We start from the raw sequence: 25,118 nt of genomic DNA, 5'->3' as shown, positions 1-25,118 counted from the left end.
TGTATAGCACATTCTCTAATTGCAAAACGGAAGAAAGCAGTGCATGCTCTTTTTTTAAAATGACTGTAGGTGTGGCCTATGAGTCTATTCACATGGGCACATAAGATATGAACGTACAACATCATAGGGATATAGGATTATGTGATTTTAGGTCAATAGACCCGCGGTCAGGCCGGGATGCTTGTCCATATTAGGAGCGCGTAATCTGGTCGTGTGAATGCACCTATAGAGTCGAGAAGGGGTATTGTCTCTCCTTAAGGAGAGCACCTAGAAAGTGTGTAAGGAGACACTTAAATGAGGTAGGAGACTTATAAGGCCATGCATGCTCCTCTGGGAAATGTATGCAAATAAGGAAGATGGAACAATACCTCTACAGCGCCACCTATTACACTTGTTTAAAGGGTCTGACAGTGATTTGTAGGAATGCTGCCATTCAATAGGTGCAAAGGCATTGTTCCATCTACCTTATTTGCAGCTATAGATTAACATTATTAAGGCTTATTCACACAAGCGTATATCGGCCACGTTTTCACGGCCAGCTAATACTCACAACCATCTGATGCATTGGAATCCACTGTATCAGTTCAGATGGCCGATTTTACGGGTGCGTAAAAACAGCCAACCAAAAAAAAAAGACCTATCTTTTCGGCCAGAATACGTTGGCCGGTACCATAGACTCCTATGAGAGCTTCCGGAAAAGGGAGGTGGGAGGGAGTTTAGCAGCGTCTCGGCCAACCGAAAAATGCAGCACCCGTGTGAAGGAGTCCTTTAGACTGTATTACGGTCAGAAAAAAACAGAAGAAAACCGGATGAAACCTACGCTCATGTGAAAGCCGCTTCCACTAAACATCTGCTTGTGTTCCTTACATTAGATAAGGCTACTGCAAAAAGTGGTGCTTCACTTTAACCACCGCTAACCGTCAGCTATATATTCTTCTATATATGTAGATTAAAATTCCCAGCATGCCCTTGCCCGCATTATTCTATTGCTAGACATGTGCAGCTGTGGAGGTGTTGCTGACCCATATTTATGTCACTAGAAGCATTGATGTCACCATCTCTCCCCCTCCCGCATGTGTGATCACCGCAGAGCAGATTACCTCTGAGCCGACACTTGTATATTTATATCCTCCCTGAGGGATCTGAGGTGTCAGAGGGAGACAATTTGTGGAAGATGTATGCCCGCCCGGCACCGCCATCCTTCTCCGTGACATTTTATATCTCTACATCTGTATCCCAATTTATAGTCAGCAGATCATTCCACTCCTCCTAAATTATGCATGGAGTAGGAACCTTGATAACCCCGACTATAAAGCAGCGTGCGTTCCATGGGTGGTCCCGGGGGGACTTTCTCAATAAGCAAGCACCCCCCCTAAGGATCAGATGGATGCCCATCCTAATTTCTCGACACGTGTTGGCGTTTTACCACGGTACTCTTTATTCCATTAACCTATTGTTAGCCAATTACGTTTTCACACATATCGACTTTCCTGTGGAACATAAGGAAGCTCCTGGGTACCGGCTGCTGCGAAGAGAGTCAGTTTCCATAGTAACTATTTCGACTAACGCCGAGTCTAGACTGTAAATGGGGGAGCCGAGTGGAAAAACACCGTCTGCAATATATTTAATGACCGTTAATTTGCTTAAAGTTAAAGGTTTTATTGGGATTAATGAGGGTAGGAGGGCGAGCCATGTACAATAATGCCTTCGCACTATTTCCTAAAGTTAGCAAAAAAACTTTTTTACAGGAAATGCGCAGTTTCTACGTTCTTCTTCTGCTTGACAGGTTAATTGGCTTCTTGGGAATTTTGCCCCAGTATGTGTCAGAAATAGGGAAATTAGATTGTAAGCCACATTGGGGACAGCGACTGATGCTGATATCTGTGGAATATGTTAGGGCTGTAGAGGCAATAGGAATAGATCATTTAGCTCGTTGCATAAAGAACACAATTCACGGTTTTAGCGCTTCTTCAGACGAGCGTATTTGTGCATGTAAAATATACACGAGCAGTGTGCAGGGAATAGAACCCACTGATGTCAATGGGTTTGTGCTAATGAACATGTTTTATGTATGCATTTCGCACATGCGGAATAAAATAGGACCTGCTGTATTTTCCTGCATATCTGCACGCCAATAAGCCCCATAGAAGTCTATACTATATTCAATACCTGCGCAATTCCACTGGATAAACAACACATCTGGACCTCATTAGGCTAACTAGCCTTTTAAATCACAGAAGGGGTGTGTCACGAGCGCATGTGAACAGGGCTGTGAGCGCAAAAAGTAGGGTACTATGCGCCGATATGCACGTAAATCTCTGTGCGCAATTACGTCGTCTGAAGCCGCCCTTATAGGAAACAATCCTTTTAGTTGTTGAAACCTGTTCAAATTTAGTGCTGAGTTGCCTGGGGAAATTTAATTACCTAATGTTTTCTGAATATGTGCCCGAAAGTGGAACTTCAATTTCTGAATATTAATTTATGGATGAGGAGGGAAAAAAATGTCCAGAGTGTCAAAATGAAAAATGATTTCCACGAAAAGAGCAGAATGCTGGGCTAAAATGCAATTTATATGTGTGTGTGTGTGTATATATATATATATATATAGAGATGAGCAAACCTACTCGTTTCGAGTAATTACTCGATCGAGCACCGTGATTTTCGAGTACTTCCGTACTCGGGTGAAAAGATTCGGGGGGCGGGGGAGGCGTGGCGGAGCGGGGGGTAGCAACGGGGAACAGGGGGGAGCTCTCTCTCTCACCCTCTCCCCCCCACTCCCCGCTGCAACCCCCCACTCACCCACGGTGCCCCCCGAATCTTTTCACCCAAGTATGGAAGTACTTGAAAATCGCGGCGCTCGGGCAAAAAAGGGGCGTGTCCGAGTAGGTTCGCTCATCTCTATATATACATACACACACACACACCGTGTTTCGCGGAAAATAAGACCCTGTCTTATATTAATTTTTGCCCCAAAAGAGGCACTAGGTTTTATTTTCAGGGGATGTCTTATTATACTAGGTAAGTATAATAAGACATCCCCATCCACAGAAGAATGCTTCCTAGTTACAGAATTCATAAATCCCGCCTCTAGGAAGCGATGGCTGTGATTGGTTCCGGAGCGCTGTTCAGCCAATCAATGCAGCATGCGGTGAACCAATCAAAGCCATCGCGTTGAGAAGGTGGAATTTATGAATTGGCTGAGTTGCGGAATTGATTGGCCAATTCATAAATCCTGCCTCCACAAAGTGATGGCTGTCATTGGTTCTCGAGCTCTGCCCAGCCAATCAATGCAGCGCTCGATGAACCAATCATAGCAATTGCATTAGGTCATTGATCGCTGCATTGATTGGCTGAACAGCACTCGAGAACCAACCACAGCCATCACTTCCTAAAGGCGGGATTTTTGAATCCCGTAACTAACCAGGAAGCAATCTTCTGTGGTCGGCCAAGGACTGCAACAAACATAATGGAGCTCTGGAAGGCAGCGGGAGGACCCGGACCAAGCCTGCTAGGTGATGTACTGCTTTTTTTTAATGTTAGGGTTTATATTCGGGGCCCGGCTTATATTTCAAACCTGTCCTAAAATCCTGAAAAATCAGGGTAGGTCTTATTTTTGGGAAACCGGTATAATTATATATATATATATATATACACACACACATTAATTGCATATATATCTAATAGGAAAACAGTTCAAGGAGAGTTCACCCTCATACAGCAATGCATGAGAGTCCCAGTCCTGCAGTTTAGGACCACTGGGTCAGTCGTAGGTGATCAGCTGGAAGACTGCAGGAAACAAAGGAAGTCCAGGAAACCCTTAGATATGCTGGACTTCCTTTGTTTCCTGCATATATATGACTATATTGACTAGTTAGGGGACGTGAGGTACTTTTTGACTTCTCGCCAACAGATGCTAATTTTTCGCCAAGTTCACATAGTCAAGTTGCACATAGGTCGGTAAAAACCGTCTTCAATTGAAGACTTGCTGCTGCCGTCTCTCGGTGGTTTGACTGAACAGACAGTTCTGGAGTAAATGTATTTTCGAAGACCAAATCTGGAGACCGTAGCAATGAGTGTTCTTTCGAAGACCCGCAGGGACTGGTCACTCGAGAATCACTTGTATGTGTTTATGTGCTTTCAGGAACCAATGAGAGTTACGTGGGAAGAAAAATATTTAAAAAGCAATCAGCATTCAGTGGGAGGAGCTCGCCGAACAAGTGCGCACCTCCCTGCACAGTTATTGGCTAGTTGTTGAAAGACAACTGTTTACATCAGATGATAGTTAGTCAACCAGCGACTAGTGAGCTACAATGAAGCGACTAGTGAACAAATGTTGACCCGTTTGCGAATGTGTTTACATAAATTAACTGTTGCTTACATTTGCTCTGTTACATTATTCTACTATTCAGACAATAGATGTCCTATCTAATGTAACCGTTACGGGACATGATATTGTTTATAGAACGACTTTACGCAGGTTTATAGCAAAAACAACACTTTACTGAAAATTGGGTAATAAGATAATATTAAGAACAGTCCCTTTAGGAAGAGGTACCTGCAAAAATAAGTGATAATTGTCAATATAAAGTCCAGAAGCTCCTAGGTTAATCTCTTTGGCAGCTATTTTCGTCTTTACTTGGGATTCCGTTCAGGATTCCACTCTCGAGGTTTCTTTGCTGTGCGCTTTGCCTGCAGAATCGGCTTGTGCCCATGCACAGCGCACCTGTAGTCTGTGCTGCCAGCTCTCACCACTACAGGCCCCTCTTGCTCAGTCATAAGTCAATCACCCGAGGCTCTTCCTCTTGGGCATCACTGCGTCCAGCTGCAGGTCTTGTTCCTGCACTCTCTGAAACTGTTGGGTCACCCAGAGCTCCGAAACAGGACCTTGCGTATATACCCAGCCCTCCAGCCAACCAGTGTGCAGCTCAGGTCCCATCAGTCCAACGCACCAAAAATCAGAGCGAACAGTCATGTGACCTCTTTCTCAAGATCCTGGCAGGAACATAAAATATGGGCAAAATGCATGGGGGGAAAACAAAAAGGACATGCTCTATTTTGGTTCTCAATTACGCATGGAAGGTCCCAATCTGCCCTAAACCGCGCAGTCAACTGCTCAATTTCGCGAGCCTAAACAAGAACATCAGGGCCTACCTAGTCAGCTGACCCGCCGACTGAATAAGTTGACACTCTACCAAATCAGGTGGCACGCTTACTAAGTGGGCTGTCCCACCTACTCTAACATGGCACTGCCAGGACCAGCGGTCCCTACAGAACAATAAAGTGTAGTAAAATGTGCTAATACGAGTGCAATAGCCCACGATTGTGCGCTCTGCATAGCGCATAAACGTCTCGCGATAGCGAATCCATATGCTCTTACGTCCATATGTGGCCGCTCTAAATGATAAGGATTACTCTTCAGTCCAAAGTTGTCTATTATCACTTGTCCGAACTTGTGTATTTACCTAAAATAAGTACATTGTAAGCAGAGAAGTGTTGTAAATGGTTTTCTGTCCTTGGTCTACCGCTACTGATGTAAAGCTATGTTTATACGGGGGGAAAAGTCGCTGTAGAGTGTCTGCAGCGAACATTCCACAGCAAATCCACAGTGCAAAATCCATGTCAGTATCTGCACCATTTAGAGCATGTTTAGGCACAGCTTAAACACATGGGCATGATCCTGTCCCTTTATGATGCCGTGTGCAGTCTGGCACACACTCTGTAACACTCATCTGTCTCAATGGGCGTTCCAGGATGCATCCGGTTTGCACTGACAGTACTTGTAAGCACTCAGTTCCTGGGACGAGAGGCCTATAGCTTCCTAGAGAAATATCAGTATTATTATATAGCATTCCCGGCAGTATACTACACTGGAAGAGTAAGAATAGAATGCAAGTTTGTGCTAGCTAACAAGACCCTACTTGTATAAAAGCTCGGCTGTACACTATATACCCCGTCATCATACAGAAGTGCAGCTAGCGAGACCTAGAAATCATACCGTAAATCTGGTATGTTTTCTTCTGTGTGGGATTGATGGGGTTAACCCTGATGAAAGTGACAATACTTCTCTACATAGCCTTAATCAAGGCTTCTCCTTCAAGGTTTACTCCACCCTTTTGGGGGTGTTAGCAGCCAATCAGGAAACTGCCTTCATATCCTCCCCCTCCCTCTGGTGGGGCCAATGAGGTTACAGCCTGCTATGGGCCACATTGTTCTGTTTTTGGAATGGAACTGCAGGCGCAGCATCCTTATATGTGAATGCAACATGAAAGACCTGCTGGATGCAGCTACACAAACACAAGATACTTTTGTTGTATGGGAATAGGATCTGCGGCACGCGGTCATTATATTACATACGGATGTGCTGCCAACATAGCTCTAATGGCCAAACTGAGATAAAGCACAGCTTCAAAAGACGCAGAATGGGGAAACGAGAAACAGATGACAAGCGATGTTCCAAGGAATTCGCACAATAGACCCCAAAAAGACATAAAAAGAGACGGAGATAATAGTTTGTGGCGGCTCACATGCAGAGATAATGGCGATATAACGGAAAAACAGTACAGACAGAACTGTTCCGCAAAAATGGGTTTAAGGGCTCCTTCACATGGGTGTATGTATTTTTGCACGCACCTCGGTGCAACATTTTGGCGCTATGAACAAGGCTTTTTTTTGCATGTGTATCGGTGCATTTGCCCAGGGTCACACAAGCGTAATTTCACCGTGTATCGTGTGATACGCGGTGAATGGAGTCGATGAATGTACATTGATTTTCATTGATCTATTCACATTTGCGAATATTCCTGGCACACATGAAAAAAAAGAAAACGAATAAAGTGCGTATGGGCGGCGTTTATATGCACCGTTGCAAAGACACAGCGCGAAATTTAAACAAGAAGACTACGCATGCGTTAGATGCGCTGTCATGTGCAGAGGAAAATCGCTGCCATACACGGTGATAAGCCAGCTCCACAGTGGTTAAACTCTGCGCGACTAAAGCAGCGTTTTACACATACGATCGTGTGGGCCCGGGATTTTATTGTATTTTTTAGGCACACAGGGCATGCTCACCAAGCAGACGAACTCGCCCTGATTTCAGGACTATTCAGCCTAATGAGTTCCAGATGTATTCTTTTTTCACGGAATTGCGCAGTAGTGTGTGTTCTAGGGAAGAATATCCTTGTGTGTTTCTGTATAAAGCTGGAGGACATAGAGGTACACTGTGGGCTCAAGCACTTCTGTGAGCATAGTATGCAATTCCTAGTCATTGTTACAAGGCTTGTATAAAGAATCTAACTCTGACTTGACAGGAATGCTGCCTTCCAATAGGTAGCGCTGCAGAGATTTTGTTGCATCTCCCTTATTTGCATATTACCCAGAGGAACATAAATGGCCTTAAAAGTCTCCTCACTCACTCACCTTATAGGTGTTCTCCCTAAGCAAAAATGGTTCCTGACCCACATCACAGGCCTCTCCTGAGCCAAGCTAGGATCCTACTGCACACTGATGAGAGGCACACACCATGAAACAGCTGTCTGTGTATGCATTCTGGCTTGGTTTTCAATTCCCAGTCATTGTTACAAGGCTTGTATAAAGAGTCTAACATTGCAGGAATGCTGCTTTCCAATAGGCAGCGCTGCAGAGGTACTGTTCCATCTCTCTTATGTGCATTCATCCTTATGGTATGGATCCAAAAACTGTTGTGAGCATGAGGTATAACACTAGGCATGATTAGTAGTGAGTCTCCATCATGTGCGTGCTGCTCCTGCATGACTGTAGAGAACCCGTGTTACAAGGCATGCAAATATTATGAACATTTTTTTTAATTAATAAGGACAATTCGGGCGTCTCCATGTGCATTTGTACAAACCTTAATGCAATGTATTTGCGCTGTGAGGCAAACTTCACACAGCGGGTGCAATATGGGGCCGTGAATCCCACCCCCGTATTGCGCTCCCCACCATGTGAATTCAGGTTTGCATCACTTCAGGGATGAAGGGAATCCTCTGTCACAGCTGTCAAAGCTGCGGTGGAGGATTGTGGAATTTCTCCCATTGTTTTCAATGGGAGACCTCACATCGTGTGCGCCTAGCAGGTGGTGCAATGCTTCCAGGCCCCATTGCCGGCCCCATTTTTCCACACGTAAGGCATGTTTAATTGCACGTAGGATGCAAGCACACCTCGATTGAGATGTCTTTTTAACCTTATGAGTTCCAAATGTGGTCTTTTGCGCAATGTTTCACACATCCCCTTGCATATTGCGCACACCCATAGACTTCTATAGGGACCGTTGGTACACAAAAATAGAGCATGCTGTGACTTTTTTGCGCACCCGGAAATGTGTGAGACGCCATTAACAACAATGGATTCTATTCTTTGCGTATTGCGCGAGGAAATTTTGCACCCGCATATACTGCCATATGAAGGGGTCCTTAATATGGTGCCCTGCCACACAGTACTGTTAGTAATGGTACTTTTCTACACTGAAACGTATTGTAAGTATGGAACACACATGATCTGTGACTTTCCTGTAACTTTCACCGACCTCAAAAAAAATCATGGACGCATCGAATATTTTTCACGGACACTGGAAAAAAGTGTCCTATTTTTAAGGTCTGTCCAAGGATTTCTGGGCGGTTGGCATCCCTGATCTACGCAGATACAGAGACCACAGCCAGTGCTTCCAGATTCGTAGACAGAACACTCTGATAGAGAATTGATTCTAACAATGCCCTGACATATACCAAGGACCTGGTTTGTCACTGTGACAGCCCAATTGAAGACAGGGTAAAGCACTAGCATAAAAATCTGTTCCCCTGCTGCACTGCATACAAATAATTGGGACAGGAAAATAGATATAGTGGACTTTAAGGGGTTAAATAAATGTCCACTCCGGTGATTTTCTTTTTTATTCATCATGCACCTATCCCCCAGTATATATAAGTCAGCTGGTGTTACCTTGGTTAGTTATTTCTATCTGATATTCCAGACCTCTTTTTTCTCAGATGATCATGTGATCTTACTGATTTACTTGGGGTTATGTGTTGAGTTTATAGTCAGTTTCTCAATCTGAGTGATGCTGTTATATAGACCCTACCACAGAAACTGCCTAGAGGGGGACATAGTCACTCTTGTCACAGTTACTAAGGATGATCACACAGCTCTTGTCACAGTTACTGATGATGATAACACAGCTCTTGTCACACAGTTATAATAGAGGAGATCACGGCTCATCCTCCTGACTGTATACTTATGGGCTGTAGCTTACTTAGGTGAATATAGAAGGTAATGATAATTAAACTGTCCCCGCAGCAGGCAGAAATAGAATAGCCCCTAACGAATGCTGTGCTGATTCATCATGGGATTGATTTAAAAGGGAAAGCAAAAAATCTCACCATCAAGATGGTGCCTGATAAACATCAGACAGGAGGATGCATTACATGGATGTGGCTGCTATACACAGAGGAGACCTCCAGAGTGTGAGGGGGCAGGGATGGAAAAATGTGTTTTCGCCGGAGCTGCTCTTTAAGTATGTACTGACATAAATTATATATTACTGTTCAGAGATGATGGTAACAAATAAGCTGTTTGCAAAGGTTAAGTTGGCACTGTTATTCTGAAAATCCATATTTTAGGCGATTAGAATTTATAGTTGTGTGTTTCCAGCTGATCACATCCTCCTATTGCCCCTTGGACACCCTTGGGGGTGTACAACCTGCGACTCGGGGGGCACACATGGTCCACAGTGTCATTCTGTGTGGACCTCGAGCATCTGGTTGCAGTCATACTTGTCTGTGTCTGGTAGCTGCCCATATATATTTTCCATGTAAGAGGGAAGAGGAGTGTTGTGTAGCATTAACAGTGCCCTGTGTGGTCATCTCTGGGACCTGCATATATTGGCAAAATGGGGATCTCCTAAACCCTGTGCGTTGAATACTCCAGCCAAGAAAATATAGGACACGCCCTATCTGCCCCGCAAGTAGTGAACACATTGTGTGGGGAAGATCGGGCATCCACTATCTTCCCGCCTCTTTTTTTTCAAGTCCTGCACTCTGGCGCAGTTTGAACCGCTGATGAGGGAGAGAAAATTCCCCCGTTCAGGCACAGATATACTCTGCACTGCTGAGCATAGTTGCGCCCACTGCAGTGTGTTTTCAGCCCTTTTAGCTGTTTTGGGCCTTATTCGCACGAGCGTCTGTGTTTTTATGCTGGCCGTATTGCCGCCAAAAATCCCATGAATGAAGAATACCGGCGATCAGGTCTCAAGCTTTAGCCACATTTTCTCATCGATTCACACGGGTGGCTGCGGCGTATTAGCGAAAATATATGCTGCAGCACGGAAATCCCTCAGTCGGCATAAATCCTCAGAATGGCTTCAATTGAGCCAGCTGTAATCTTTTCCCAGCATTGGACGCAGCTAAACTCCCTCCCCCTTCCTTTTATTTCAGCTCCCATAGAAGCCTATGGGAGCTTCCAGCATATCTCGGCAAAAGATAGGGCAAGACCTATCTTTTCCGGTAGCGTATAAAATTGGTTATCGTTTTCAGTCCCTGATGTCCTAGTATAGTGGCCCAGTGTTAGCACGGCCCCGCCATAAGTATGCATGTGTTTGTCCTGTGCAATTGTATTGTCAATGTCTTTAATGTGTGTGAATTTGATGTGTATTGTACATTTGCAGCACTGAATGGGTTAACGTTTGTGTTATGTCTGGGAAATGTATCTTTTTGTATGTCATGTGATCAGATTTTATATATATATATATATATATATATATATATATATATATACACATTTATGCAAGGTGGAGTGCAAGGGTCTTCTTGCAAAAAGTTGGTCATCGTCAGTCTTGCAAAAGTCTAAGCAAGTCTGCAAGAGTGCAAGCAGTGCAGCCTATCTTGAGGGAAATGTACTTTGGTTGAGTAGGAGAAACCGTTCCTAATCCTACGTGTGTAATGGTAGAGAGCTAGAGTGAGAGTACAAGAGCATCGCCAGGAGTAGAACCCCGCAGATAACTGGGACTGTGGACTCGTCTGCCGTCCTGTGAATCCTCCCTGTCACACCACTATCCTGTCTACACCAGTGTCCTGCTGGCTGATGTAAAGTTTGTGGACTGCAAATAGTTTTATGCAAGTAAATGAGCTGTACCCACCATTCCTGGTTTTGCTCATAAAGTTATTCCTGTGTGTGGACTATTTATTTCCAACTTCTGGATTCACCACAGAGGATGGAACGTTGGCGTCACGAGTGACAAAAAGGACTTTAAGGTAAACCGCAGATTAGGTTTTCCCTATGAAACTCCCCCTGCAGTAACTTGGTCGGGTCCCGTGCTACCCTCAGCGGAGGAGATAGTAGAGCCCCGTGACAAGGCCTTCTCTACCCTGCTATCTCCTCAGCTGTGGGCCCGCTCCTCAGACGCTGCACTAGTATTCCTGGCACAATGTTTTTACACGGTTAAAAATCACTTATCTCAATGAGTACAATGGAAACCAATGCTTCAGATGGTCGCCATTTTTTTTTATCATGGCTAAACTAGCCACGTACATATGGTCGTGTGCATAAGGCCTTACTTTTATTGCCCTTGGGAGTGGTTCAATATGTCGATGGGGCTGTTGGACCACAAAAGCTTGTGTATCCTTTCGTTAGACAATCTACAGGTTGAGTCAAAAGTCTCCATAGAGGTGTGTTTTATGTTTTGCAGTTCTGCATAAGCAATGCCATTGACAAAAAGGAAACAAATCAATGTCACACTACTGCCAAGATCGGGGTCAACTCATCACATGGCCCAGATATTCAGGGCGACACAGGCCATGCAAGTTGTGCATTACTGTGTTGCAAAACTGGTTCAAAAGTTCAATTAGTACATATGCAAACTGTATGGAAACTTTTGACTCATCCTGTACACATTCTCATATTGTTTCCATATAATAACATTTAATAATTAGGATTTCCATCTTGTTCAATAACTCCCTCTTTGAGGTCACAATCTGTAGGGTTTTTTTCCTGTATTGTGTTCAGCTTCCATCTGTTCTTACATAACGCACTGCACTAGTGTACTATGGATGTACAAGTCATATGATATTTCTTATCGCACCCCACTCAGCCGTCACTATAGTACAAAACAATTTATTTGCTTAGTATTCCTGTGACGATAATCTTTGATTAATAACTAACCCTTTGAGAGATATTTGAAGCAACGACAAGTAGTAATAAATGGAATGAGAGGACTGGAGTACCCAGAGAGGCTATCAAATAACCATGTATAAATACATGAGGGGACAATACAAGGATCTCTCCCATGATCTGTTTATACCCAGGACTACGACGGTAACAAGAGGGCATTCTCTACATCTAGAAGAAAGCAGGTTCTATCACCAGCACAGAAGGGGTTCTTTACTGTAAGAGCAGTGAGACTGTGGAACTCTTTGCCTGAGGACGTTGTGATGGCAAAATCCATAGAGGAGTTTAAGAGGGGACTAGATGTCTTTCTAGAGCGGAATGATATTACAGGATATAAACATTGGGTGACCAGCGGGGTTGTAGTTCCGGGTCTTAAAGTCGGGTAGTAAATTTTAAATGTTACAGAGGTGAGGGAAAAAACAAAGAAATTTCTCACAGAAAAAGCCAAAAATACAATACCTGAAGGTCTGCAAAGAAGACACGGTCGCCATAGGCACGATCGCCATGAGGCCATCGGCAGGCACAATCGCCATCGGCACAATTGCCGTAGGGCAGGCGCAATGGCCGTAAGCCCTGGAGGTATGCAGTCAGCCAGACAATAAAGTGGAGGAGCAGCTTGTTCCTGGCAGGCTAATATGCAGTCACCCACTCAACCCAGCCCAGCCTTATGGCGATCATGCCTATGGCGACCGTGTCTGCTTTGCAGACCTTCAGGTATTGTATTTTTGGCTTTTTCTGTGAGAAATGTCTTTGTTTTTTCCCTCACCTCTGTGATTTTATGTAATTTATAGTGAGTTAGCGTAGGTACTGACGGAAGCGGTGTGGCCTCGGCGTGGCCCGTCAGCGTATGCGTTTTGGCCAAAATGCAGTACCAACACCCGCATTTTATTAGTATGCATTAGTACTTTTGTATGTAGTTTGCTAGTTGGTGGGGGAGCCCAAGATGTCAGCCAGTGTGGCCCACTATAGAGATACAGGGCAACCCGCTGTTATATCAGCCAGGGTTGATATCCTGTATGGTGGGTCACCATCCATCAATGGCTGGCATCTTTGGTATCGTACACATGTGCAGGCTATTAGTATATGCAGTCACTCCTCCCCAATCTGGGCTGGGTTAAGTGGGTGACTGCATATTAGCCTGCCAGGAACAAGCTGCTCCTCCACTTTATTGTCTGGCTGACTGCAAATCTCCAGGGCTTCCGGCCATTGCGCCTGCCCTACGGCGATGGTGCCGATGGCGATTGTGTCTGCCTTATGGCGATCGTGCCTATGGCGACCGTGTCTGCTTTGCAGACCTTCAGGTATTGTATTTTTGGCTTTTTCTGTGAGAAATAACTTTTAAATGTTGATCCAGGGATTATTCTGACTGCCACTATGGAGTCGGGAAGGAATTCCCCCCCCCCCCCAAATCGGCTAAATTGGCTTCTGCCTCATTGAGGGTTTTTTGCCTTCCTCTGGATCAACAAGGGGGTGGCAAAAGGCTGAACTAGATGGACATTGTCTTCTTTTAGCCTAACATACTGTGGTACTATGATATAAAGGGTTTTCCCAGGGCAACACAAAAACATCTGAAAATAATTGCCCAGAATAGAAGAGTTCATCCCAAAACTTTTCTGAGAGTCCAGTGAGCACCATCATGGAGAAGTGACCTTCGGCAGTCTCGTGTCAAGACATATAAATATGGACGTGTTTGCAAGTGACCTTGTGATTACAACAACAATTCCTACAGTGCAAATCAAGGACGTAAAACTGATACATTGTAGCAAACTGACAGGGAGAATTTTATTGTATGTAAACAGGGAATACAATCGTATCACTTTCCAGCTGAGAGTCAGACCAAGTATGCACAGATTTGCTGCCTGTGAATGTAAGAGCGGCATCACACAAACATATTGCATAATACGCTTGCTCCTGCTCAGAGACCGTGTGTAATTTGCGCATGCCTGCGCACAATAATGTGTGTATTTGCGCAGGCACCGCTAATTTACATGGGCAGGCGAATCACCCTGCCCTGATTTAAGAGTTAGGCTAGGCTCACATATGTTTCAACTGTATTGTGGATGACTGCAGCGGCTCACTAGCGGTCATGCGCAGTACAGGGTTTTTGGGTTATTTTTGTTTGTATTTCCCGGCCGTCACTTAACATATGTATGAAGATTCTTTTGGGAAAGTGGGACTAGGACCCACACCTTCTGACCCAGGTGGTACTCTCCCTGGCGTTCCGATTGTACCATTGATTCTGGCTGGCTTGGGCCTGTCCCATATTCTTGTCTCACACGACTGATAGTAGTTGGCTATGTCAATACCCACCTTCGGCCAGTAGTAGAGGTGGGCTGGCCGGTCTTTGGTCTTACCGATCCCTAGGTGTCCAGTCAACGTTATCTCAGGAGCCAGGCCCTGGTGGGGTGGTGGTAGTGGAGGGGGGGGGGGGTCACACCCCCTGTCTTTTCTGACTGTTACACCTCTGTACCCCAGTGGATCTCAGTCCTGCTACTACCCGTCGTACCGCACCCGGAGATGGGGACCACAGGCCTCGCGGGGATGGTACCCACAAAGCATCACATGCTTCCCTAGTGTTGGCACTTACTATTCCAGGTATCGGCGGGTCCTCAGTGACACCGCAAGGGGGTGTGACATCACTGAGTCCCGTCGTAATACAGATATATGCACCGTAACATCCCAGTGAGCTTAAGAGAGGTGCATATGGTGTCAGAAATGATGTTGCTACACCCGACTGGCACATCACTGATCTCCACCATCTCCACCATCCTTGTCGTGATCTCATTATCGACAGTGTAGATGAAAAAGTCTCCGATCTCTGTAGAGAAAGACTTCTGGATCTCCTCCATAACATATATAAGGCTTTACTCCAATACAATGCAACGCGTTTCGTCACTTACTGCGACTTTCTCAAGCATAAACTTGGATTTATGCTTGAGAAAGTCGCAGTAAGCGACGAAACGCGTTGTATTGCATTGGAATAAAGCCTTATATATGTTATGGAGGAGATCCAGAAGTCTTTCTCTACGGAGGGCGGAGACTTTTTAATCTATATTGGTATCCTGCATCTTGGGCCTGTTTAGCTATAGAGGGCACAATTACTTGGCAGCTCTCCGGGTATTACACGATAAAAGGAACGACAGGAGGACCACATATACATTTACCACGCACACACACTGGGATTTGGAGGTGCTAGTTGGGTTTCCCAGGGAGGAACCCCACTAGTCCCCGGGTAAGTCCCCTTTTTTTGCCACTGTTTATAGTAATATCAGTTGATTGTGGAGCACTATCCTAACATTTGGTATTTGGCAATATCCACAGTAGCATTGCAAGGGAGGCTCATGGCATGTACTGAGCTGTCTCTTCCCCAAGGTCTGCCCCCAATAAAACATTGACGGGGATGTTTTTTTGACACCCCTACTTCCTTCATCTCCCTCCTCGCACCCCAATCAAGATACACCCATGCCATTAGCAAGGTAGGGTGGGTGTCCCCAATTTCCATCACAGTCATAGTCTTCCCAGGTATCATGTCCTTGGGGGACACCAGTTCAGGGTGGATGATGGTCACTTCAGCGCCTGTGTCCAGCATCCCCCCCAGTCACGTTCTCACCCACAGTGACCGATTGCATGGGGCTTGTTGCTTCTTCCAGAATGCCCACCCACCAACAGCACAGCCGGAGTTGTCACAGGTGTCTTGGGAGGAGCAGCACCCCTCCTCTTGTCAGGGCAGTGGATGCTGACATGTCCCAGTTTACCGCAGGAAAAACATCTGCGGGGGTCAGCAGGAAGCCTGGAGGGGAGAGAAGAGGCGGACCCCTCTGAGGGTTTAGGAACATGACGTGAGAGTTTGTCAGACTTACTGTTCTGCTTACCCCCGCTCCAGCTGGCTACGTGGGACTTTTGCAGGTCTGGCTTCCGATTGGTGACGTAGTTGGTGGCAATCTGGGCTGCTTGATCCAAATTCTTCGGCTCCCGTTCCTCGACGAACTGTCGCACCTCTTCCGGGCAGACCGTCAGAAACTGCTCCCTCTGCATCAGGTCACACAAATCGTCGAAAGTAGTGATGGATAGCATCCGGGTCCATCGTTGGAAGGCAGTTCTCAGGCCATTCGCCAGGTCTCTGTAGCTGTCTGTTGATTCAAGACGCAGGGTCCGGAACTTCTGGCGGTACATCTCTGGAGTGATGTTGTACTTACAAAACAGGGCTGCCTTGATGGCCTCATAGTCACCCTGCTGCTCCTTGGGGAGAGCTATGTATGCCTCCAGGACTTTGTTTGGAAGTCTTGGAATTAAGTACTCAGCCCACTGCTCCTGGGGTAGTTGGTACCAGCGACACCTCTTCTCAAACGCACTCAAGAAAGTGTCCAGGTCCGCGTCCTTGGCTAGGACAGGGAAGTGTTTCTGCGTGTGTCGCTCGGTCCTTGAGTCGCTGGCCTCACATGTCGGCGGTGCTGGATTCCGCGCCTGGAACTCAGCCATCCGCAACTCGTGCTCACGCGCAGCGTGACTCTCTGCAGCTTCACGTGCAGCCTTGCGTTCTTGCTTGTTCACCTCAAGGAGAAGCTGTAGGCATAGAGCAGGGTCCTTGATGCCCAAATATTGCAGAGCCCTCTGCATAGACAAGTCCCAGTCAGAGTCCACCTGCAGGCCTGCGCTGCCTGGGTCTCCTCGACCCTGGCCCATTGTCTGCTCTCCTGTGTAGTCATCCATCTTGAGCTCGGGGTTCACGATGGGTTGGTGCTGGACCTTGTCTTCCTCCAGCCCCTCCGTTGCCTGCCCCTTTAGCTTAGCAGCCTTCTGGCTTCTAGTTGCCATATCCGCGGTGGCTTGCCAAATAAAAGATAGAATAGAGAACAAGAAGGGGAGGGGGGGGACTGTCTGAGGGAACACACAGTATAACCTTACTCCCAAACAAAAAATTATATATTAGCACTGAGTTAAGCCTTGCAAAAGTTTTGCGGCGATCTTCACAAAGAGTTGCTAGCTTTTTCGTACAAGGATTAATTGCTTAATTCTGGTACGAACGGTTTAATAAATCCCACTGCCGCCACCAATTTGCCACGCACCGGACACCGGAGAGAGAGCACTCCAGAGCTATACAATACGTATACAAAACCGCTTAAATGCTGCCACCACGAATGTTCACAGGCATTGGACCCGATTTATGAATTAATACAATCTTTGGAGTATTATGGATCGTTGTTAAACCAGACAAGGCTTGAACTGATAAATTGTAGATTTATTCTAGAAAAGGTCTAGCAGTGCAATATATAGAAAATGTACAAAGGTATACAAGAAAAAAAAGGTTGTTGCATGGGAGAATAAGGAATACAGTATAAATACACACTCAGCAGATTTAAAACAAACAGGAGAAATTAAAGAAAGTTACCAGACTCGGTTATTGGTCTGAGGGGGCTGGGTGGCGGAGAACCAGACCAGAGGAAAGTCCATATACCACAGTATAAATCCATGGATCGACCAATTGGACCTGAGGGGTCCCACATTTTAAAGGGTCTCTCAGTACACACCTTCTCCCCGCCCCCTATGAGGTCACACAGAGAAGGGAGGGTTGGACTTGTAGGAACTCTGTAAACTCAGAATACTTTATTTTCGGACATATCTCGGCGGGAGGACCTCCGATCGTGAAGATATGCCTGCCATATTTCTTGTCATGATTTTATCTACGCATGGATATCCCGCATGACACAGAAATCATAACCAGGGATAGGGTTACGTAGTTTGAGAGGGTTCCTGAGTGCTTAACCCAACCTCAGTGGATGCGTTTCGTTCAGTGGGCTCACCGAATTTTGAAAATATAATTCATATCTGGCTGGGACCTTCACATGACCAAATATTATTATTAAAGATTTCCCAATATGCATTTCTCTGCCCCAGCCAGTCTGGAGGAGGAAGGGTCTAGCCTGCTAATAGAGGAATGGTAATTAACACATGCATGGTCTGTATCCTTATGCTAATACCACCCAACAAATACAGGTGGGAGAGAAAGAATGGGGGGTTATTTACCCCACCGCACAGCTCTTGTTTAGGCCAGGTGAGACAATGCTTTTCCTACCTGCACATATCAACAGGCTGGGGAAAAAGCTGTTAAACCTGTTACTTCTATAGGGACATTCCAACTATTCAGGGATTATACAGCAGATACAAAATGGATTGCTGGATATAGGCTGAATATAAGTCAAGATACACAGAAAAAAATGGCTGGCGGCTTAACCGTCCTTATATCTATCTTATATATCCTCACATACGCATTTGCACACTTCTTATAGACTTCTATGGGCCTCTTTGGTGCATACAGCAGGAGCTATTTTTTTTATGCCTGCAAAAAAATTAAAATGAACCCATTGAAATCATTGGGCTCTATTCTCCGTATTTAGATACTAATGAGGAATTAAAGGAGATGTCCCGAGGCAGCAAGTGGGTCTATACACTTCTGTATGGCCATAATAATGCACTTTGTAATATACATTGTGCATTAATTATGAGCCATACAGAAGTTATAAAAAGTTTTATACTTACCTGCTCCGTTGCTAGCGTCCTCGTCTCCATGGTGCCGACTAATTTTCGCCCTCCGATGGCCAAATTAGCCGCGCTTGCGCAGTCCGGGTCTTCTCCTCTTCTCTATGGGGCTCCGTGTAGCTCCGCCCCGTCACGTGCCGATTCCAGCCAATCAGGAGGCTGGAATCGGCAATGGACCGCACAGAAGCCCTGCGGTCCATGAAGACAGAGGATCCCGGCGGCCATCTTCAGCAGGTGAGTATGAAGACGCCGGACCGCCGGGATTCAGGTAAGCGCTGTGCGGGTGGTTTTTTTAACCCCTGCATCGGGGTTGTCTCGCGCCGAACGGGGGGGGGGTTTAAAAAAAAAAAAAACCCGTTTCGGCGCGGGACATCTCCTTTAAAGCATAAAGATATATTAGTAAGTTGTAGAACTTATTTATATAAGGATTAGGCCGCCTGCACACAAACGGAATCCGCAACGCGGTTCTGCAGCAAGTACCGTTCATAGCATGATATGGAAAATCGCTTCTTCCTGCACACTCGCGGGATCAAATTGCGATTTCCATGAGCAGAGGAAAAATCGCAGCATGCTTTATTGAAGTCAATGGAAGCTGTCCGACCCATGGTCCTTTCGCAATTGACATTGTATAAAGGTAGTGGACGTTGGCTAGCGACGCGTCAGGGCAAAAAACGTAAAAAAAATCTGTACTGCGAATGTTCGTTGGGGAGCCGTCTGGACCATCCGCAATTCAGAAAATACAGGTACGCGCTACAACTCCTATAGGCCTCGTGTTTCTATATATATAGAAAGCATGTGAACACTGAAGTCAATCAGTGACCATGGGGTCTTGTACCCATACCAATGGCATCACAACTCAACGATGGGAACCATGATGCTAGGAGTACAGCATGTGACTACAATGGCTGCCATCCGTAGGAAACGCCATTGCTGGCCGCATGTAAGCAGACACCGGCTGGGGACAATGAAACCTCTTATAGTTCTAAGTACATACAGCCAGAAAAGCACTTTAATCCCTTAGCCCAGTAGATAGCATAGTCACTAAAGATGAGCGATTATACTCGGTAAAGGCAATTGCTCGAGCGAGCATTGCCTTTAGCGAGTACCTGCCCGCTCGAGATGAAAGGTTCGGGTGCTGGCACGGGGGAGCGGTGAGTAGTGGCTGTCAGCAGGAGGGAGCGGGGGGGGGGGGGGGGAGAGAGGGAGAGAGAGATCTCCCCTCCGTTCCGCTCCGCTCTCCCCCGCAGCTCCCTGCCCGCCGCCGGCACCCGATCCTTTCATCTCGAGCGGGCAGTTACTTGCTAAAGGCAATGCTCGCTCGAGCAATTGCCTTTACCGAGTATAATCGCTCATCTCTAATAGTCACCATAAAATATTTGCAATGGGACTGCATATGTGCTCTTTCCTGCTTAGCACCAGAGCCCTCCTATGGCCAGATTCACATGGGCATATGCATATTTGCACGCGCATCAGCGTATAATACTGCACTTTTTGTACCCGCAAGGCACATTCATCCGCACATGGCAAACAAAGATGCATTGATTAAAATGGCTAATTAGTCCAGTAAGTTCCAGATGTGTTCTTTTCCCAGCGGAATTACGAAGCATATCATGCGTCTTCCAGCATATTGCACTTGCATTTGCACCATCCCATTGACTTCTATGGGGACCTTTGGTGTGCAAAAGCACAGGAAAAATAGAGCATGCTGCATTTTCTTTTTTGCCCGACCGAAATGCTCAGGTGTTATACGCATGTGCACAAACCCATTGAAATCAATGAGCTCTATTCTCTGCGTATTGCGCACATTAATCTTGTGCACACAATACGTCATTGTGATTCCAGACTTACAGTGTCCCTGACTTCCTAAGAATGAAATAAATATTTGTGTGGGGGGTTATGTTCCAAAACTTTGGCAAGTCAATGTGCTAGAAATTCCATGGACAGTCGTATGCACAAATCATTATTGGTATCTCACGTTGTCTCCAGTGGCCGACCATTCTTTCAGAGCTGAAGGTGTTAAATATACTGAAATATTAGATATATGGTGAAATAGAGGTTATTAAGCGTACGGCTCTTGAGGAACGTCTTCAGGTAAATTTGCAGGACATAGTGAGATTAGCATATGTGAAGAATGAATAGCTTGTCTTTGTCTTTTATAGGTGCTAACAGACCTGAGAGGCCATAGTCATCGCCACCACGGAGGACGGACCTTGAACTCTTATCTGGGATAGGTTGCTATTAAATGGCTGATAAACAAATCAGGTAAAGAATTGTGTATTATATGCAGATGATCGCCAATAAGTAATATAATCTATTTGCAAAGTCTTCACACTGGCCGCATCGCGGGGCAAAAAATGCGTAAACAGGAAAACTCTGTGATCGAGTGGTCAAAATTCATGTTTTCTCACCAGTCATACAAGTAGAAGAAATATACGCCACAGCACTGAAAACCCTCAGTGGGCATAAATCCTCGCGATGACTTCTAGTGGCTCAATAGAGCCAGCTGTAAGCTTTTCGCAGCGTTGGACGCAACTAAACTCCCTTTTTTGCACCTCCCATAGGAGTCTATGGGAGCTGCCAGCATATATAGGCTGAAAGATAAAGCAAGACCTATTCCTTAGTCAAGACCTATCTTTTCACGCCGTGAGAAAAATTGGCGACCAAAAGCGGTCGACGATTTCGCCTTTTGACAGCACGATTTTTTCATGCCCAGGTGAATTTATTTATTGGAATTTAATGCTTCAGACTTTTACTGGGCATCTGCCTGATCATGGGTACTTGTATATGTGTTCCTGTCTGACACTGTCCTGTATAGTGCCCTCTGTTCTTACATCAGGTGGGTATTTCCAGTACAGTTCCTATTTACTTTCATACCTGGCTAAGTGCCAGAAGTGGGTTTTCAGAGTTCATTGTATCCGCCAATTGTATTATATTGCACTATAAAAGACAATATATAACCCCAGCCCGACTAATCTGCACAAGCGGCATTCACCTTTCCTAGACCATGTCAATCAAGGTCCAATATTCAGAGGAATGACTCCTAATACACACCTGCAATCAGAAATAGTCTATAACCTGTTATGCCCCTTTAACACGGGACGATTCTCGTTTGCCCTAGGATGTTTCAACAGCAGGGTCTTTACCAAGCACCTTGTTGTTGAGAAGCTGCATTATGGAGGAACACAATGAAGTTTGCTTTGCACCCAAGATGCTGTCCTGTTGATGTTTAGATTTTCTACACCTGAGGCTTCTAGTTATTGTGCAGTTTCGGCTGCTTTCACACGGGCGTCAAAATCCAGCGATTTTCTTGTGATGCGAAGGTGCTACAAATCGCATGTATGTGAAGCCGATGGTTTCCAATGGGTTCCTTCACATTAGCGATGTTTTCACTGATGCTATGTTGCAAGAAGAGTTTGAAGAACCAATCACGTTGTGGAGACGGGATTTATGAATTAGCCAATCAATGCCACGGCTCAGCCAATTTATAAATCTCGCCTCTACAACATGATTGGTTCTTCAAACTCTGCTCAGCCAATCAATGCAGAGCTGGATGAACCAATCAAAGCCCTTGAATTGGTTCATCAAGCGCTGCATTGATTGGCTGAGTAGCGTTGGATGAACAAGTCCGAGCCAACGCTTCCTAGAGGAAGGATTTTTCGTATCCTGCATCCACGAAGTGATACTCTGTGGGCAAACAACGACTACAGGACACCCGACAGCGCTGCAGAGAGGGAGGACCCAGACCGTGCCTGCTAGGTAAGTATTTCCTTTTTTTTCAGGGAATTCAGCCATTATCTTAGGGGGAGGGCATAACTTTCTTGCGATAAAATCGCGTGATTTTATCGCTGGTAGCAGCGAAGCGATGAGTGATTTTTTTTTTACAAGAAAAACGCATTGATGATGCTACAAAATCACAGGAATCAGCTGCAAAATCGCTGCAATTTTGTGTGAAAGAGGCCTTACTCTCAGCTCTCTGTGTAAGGAGTGCTGATGATGCACAGTTTACTTTGTTTGGACTACACTTAGGATAAGTCTTTAATATTCAATTGCATCTGCAGCTCAGGACCTCCACCAATCAGCTGTTTAAAGATGCTATGGCGCTTTGGTCACTTTGGTGGACATGAGGTCTCTTTACTACATACCAGGCACAGCGCCGTACATTTTATAGTGGCTGTGCCTAGTATAGCAGCTAAATTCCATTACCTTGAATGGGCCTGAGCTGCTCTCAGGTCAGATGACAAATGACTGTGAGGTCGCTGGCCTAAGGAGCGGCAGTGGCGTTCACCTGAGCACCGCATTATTACATTTAGCTTATTGGCAGGGGTCTTAAGCAGCAACCTCTCTGATCTGATACCGACAACCTATCCTGAGGATAGATGCTCAGTTTTGGAGTCCTGGAAAACCCCTTTAACCACTTTAATGGCACGCCCAGAAAATCTCCTTCCTCCAAAATTTGAAAATAATTTTCCAAAATTGTTATAATGTATTCTTTCATTACAAAAAAATGTTGCAATGTGATGGTTGCATTCCTTAATAAATACTGTCCAGATTAAATTGCAGTGTTATTTAAAAAGCCTGCACTGTGAGGCATGACATGGTAATAATAAACCTGCCACTGAAGGGGTTAATCGATGAGAAGATACTCACTTTACAGTTATGGCCCATTCATACTTCAGTTTTTTCATGTCATGGGTTTCTGTCCACAGTTACATCTGAATCCCTAAAAATGTAATTCAGTTGGAGCCATAGACCTCTATTGCTGAAACGGAGACCAATAAGGTCTCCATTTCAGCACCTTCCTGTTAGTTTTTGGCATTTGTGCCGTAAATATTAACCAGGTCACTTGGGTGCTGCAAAAGGACATATAAAAAGTGACAAAAGACTCCACTAAAAACATTGGATCGTCATATATAAAAGTGCACCGATCTACAAAAACGAATTTCTCCTTGTACTGTGGATATCCGTAATGGATTGTGGTTGTTCATTGCTCCATCCAGATTGTAACATCTAATGTTCTGTATCACTTTACATTTCTTCTATTTGCAGTTTGCCCGGCAAGCTTATAAATGGAGGAATAGCTGGACTTATTGGCGTTACTTGTGTCTTTCCTATTGATCTAGCTAAGACTCGTCTACAAAACCAACAAAATGGCCAAAGAATGTATACCAGCATGTAAGTAGGAGAGCGATCAACACTGTATGGACATAAAATGTATAAACAGTTCACCTTGTGTATTCTTTACCCAACCATGCCAAGTATGGCCACTTTTCAATCAATTCTGGTAGTTGTTCTGTAAATGATCTAACATGGATATATAGTCACTTCATATTACTTCTGTATCACTTACAGGCATCAATTTCCTTGACTCATCTTGTATAGTAATGATTATTGATCCTCACCGTTACAAATCATACTGTACAAGCAGAGAAGTAATCTCTCCCTAGAAGTCTTGCCGACTGACCTCTATTGTGTCCTTGAAGTCGAGAAGGAGAAGTCATATGATGCTGTAACCACACAAAGCAAACATCAGATGCTGAGGTTGCAGGGAAACCTGATAACGAGGCAGAGTATTTAGCCAGATCATTGAGCAGATTCTACATTAACATTTATAACATTGTACAAAACAAGAAATATTTCAGTATCCTTGGTATCGTTTAATGAATTTGTACATCTGGGGATGTAAGGGTGACACAAGAAGTGAAAGTGCTTGTACAATGGTCCAGCCATTTTTATACTAAATGGTAGAGTATACAAAAAGCAGCATTAGCCAGTCCCCCAGCTAGTATCTGATAGGAAGGACATTAATGTGCGAGGCGTGTGGGAGATACTGCTGAATGAAAGGCATAGGTTTCGAGAAATACTGATGACACAAGGTCAGGACTCACTTTATGAAATGTGGTAGACCTCGCTAAAGAGTTGTGTTTTTAGGGCAAACTAAAAACTGTGGATGTTCGGAATTAGTGAAATGGTCTGGGGTAGCGCATTCCAGAGAACTGGCACAGCGTAAGAAAAATCTTGGACAGGGAAGTGATAAATTCGGATTATGGAAGCACTTTAGATTATTTTTTAAATATTTTGATTTTAGCAGATTATCAGCAGAATGGAAAGCACTGATAGGGTGGTAGAGATGAGGGAGGAGATATAGGGTGGTGCAGCAATGTGGAGAGCCTTATGGATGAGAGTGTGGAGTTTAAATAGAATTCTCAATTGTTGAGGTGAGGTAAGGGCTCGTTCACATCAGCACTAGGGGGTTTCTATATTCCTGCTCTGTTCAGGCAGCAAGAAAACGCAGCCCCTGGCCAAATCGATCTGTCTTATGACAGAACTGAACTGCACCTAACAGACCCATTGACAATATTAGGGTCCATTTGGCTTCCATCTGTCCATCCGAAATTTCACAGGACAAC

At 45.1% G+C, this 25,118-nt stretch overlaps 1 protein-coding gene and 1 pseudogene across 1 annotated transcript in view; one reads left to right on the top strand and one right to left on the bottom strand.

Annotated features, from left to right (window-relative positions):
• SLC25A22 (solute carrier family 25 member 22) overlaps positions 1 to 25,118 on the top strand; it is a 59,211-nt gene that overhangs the window by 12,317 nt on the left and 21,776 nt on the right. Inside the window, exons 2-3 of the mRNA XM_066583010.1 lie at positions 20,871 to 20,973; positions 23,758 to 23,883. Of these exons, the coding sequence (XP_066439107.1) occupies positions 20,954 to 20,973; positions 23,758 to 23,883 (146 nt within the window). The 5' untranslated portion in view covers positions 20,871 to 20,953. The remainder of the gene's footprint in view (positions 1 to 20,870; positions 20,974 to 23,757; positions 23,884 to 25,118) is intronic.
• Positions 15,514 to 16,989, bottom strand: LOC136581742 (uncharacterized; annotated as a pseudogene).

Source organism: Eleutherodactylus coqui, chromosome 11 (assembly GCF_035609145.1).
Source record: "Eleutherodactylus coqui strain aEleCoq1 chromosome 11, aEleCoq1.hap1, whole genome shotgun sequence".
NCBI classification, from domain to species: Eukaryota; Metazoa; Chordata; class Amphibia; order Anura; family Eleutherodactylidae; genus Eleutherodactylus; species Eleutherodactylus coqui.
Note: the sequence above shows the minus strand (reverse complement) of the source record. Positions and strands in the feature narration are given on the sequence as shown.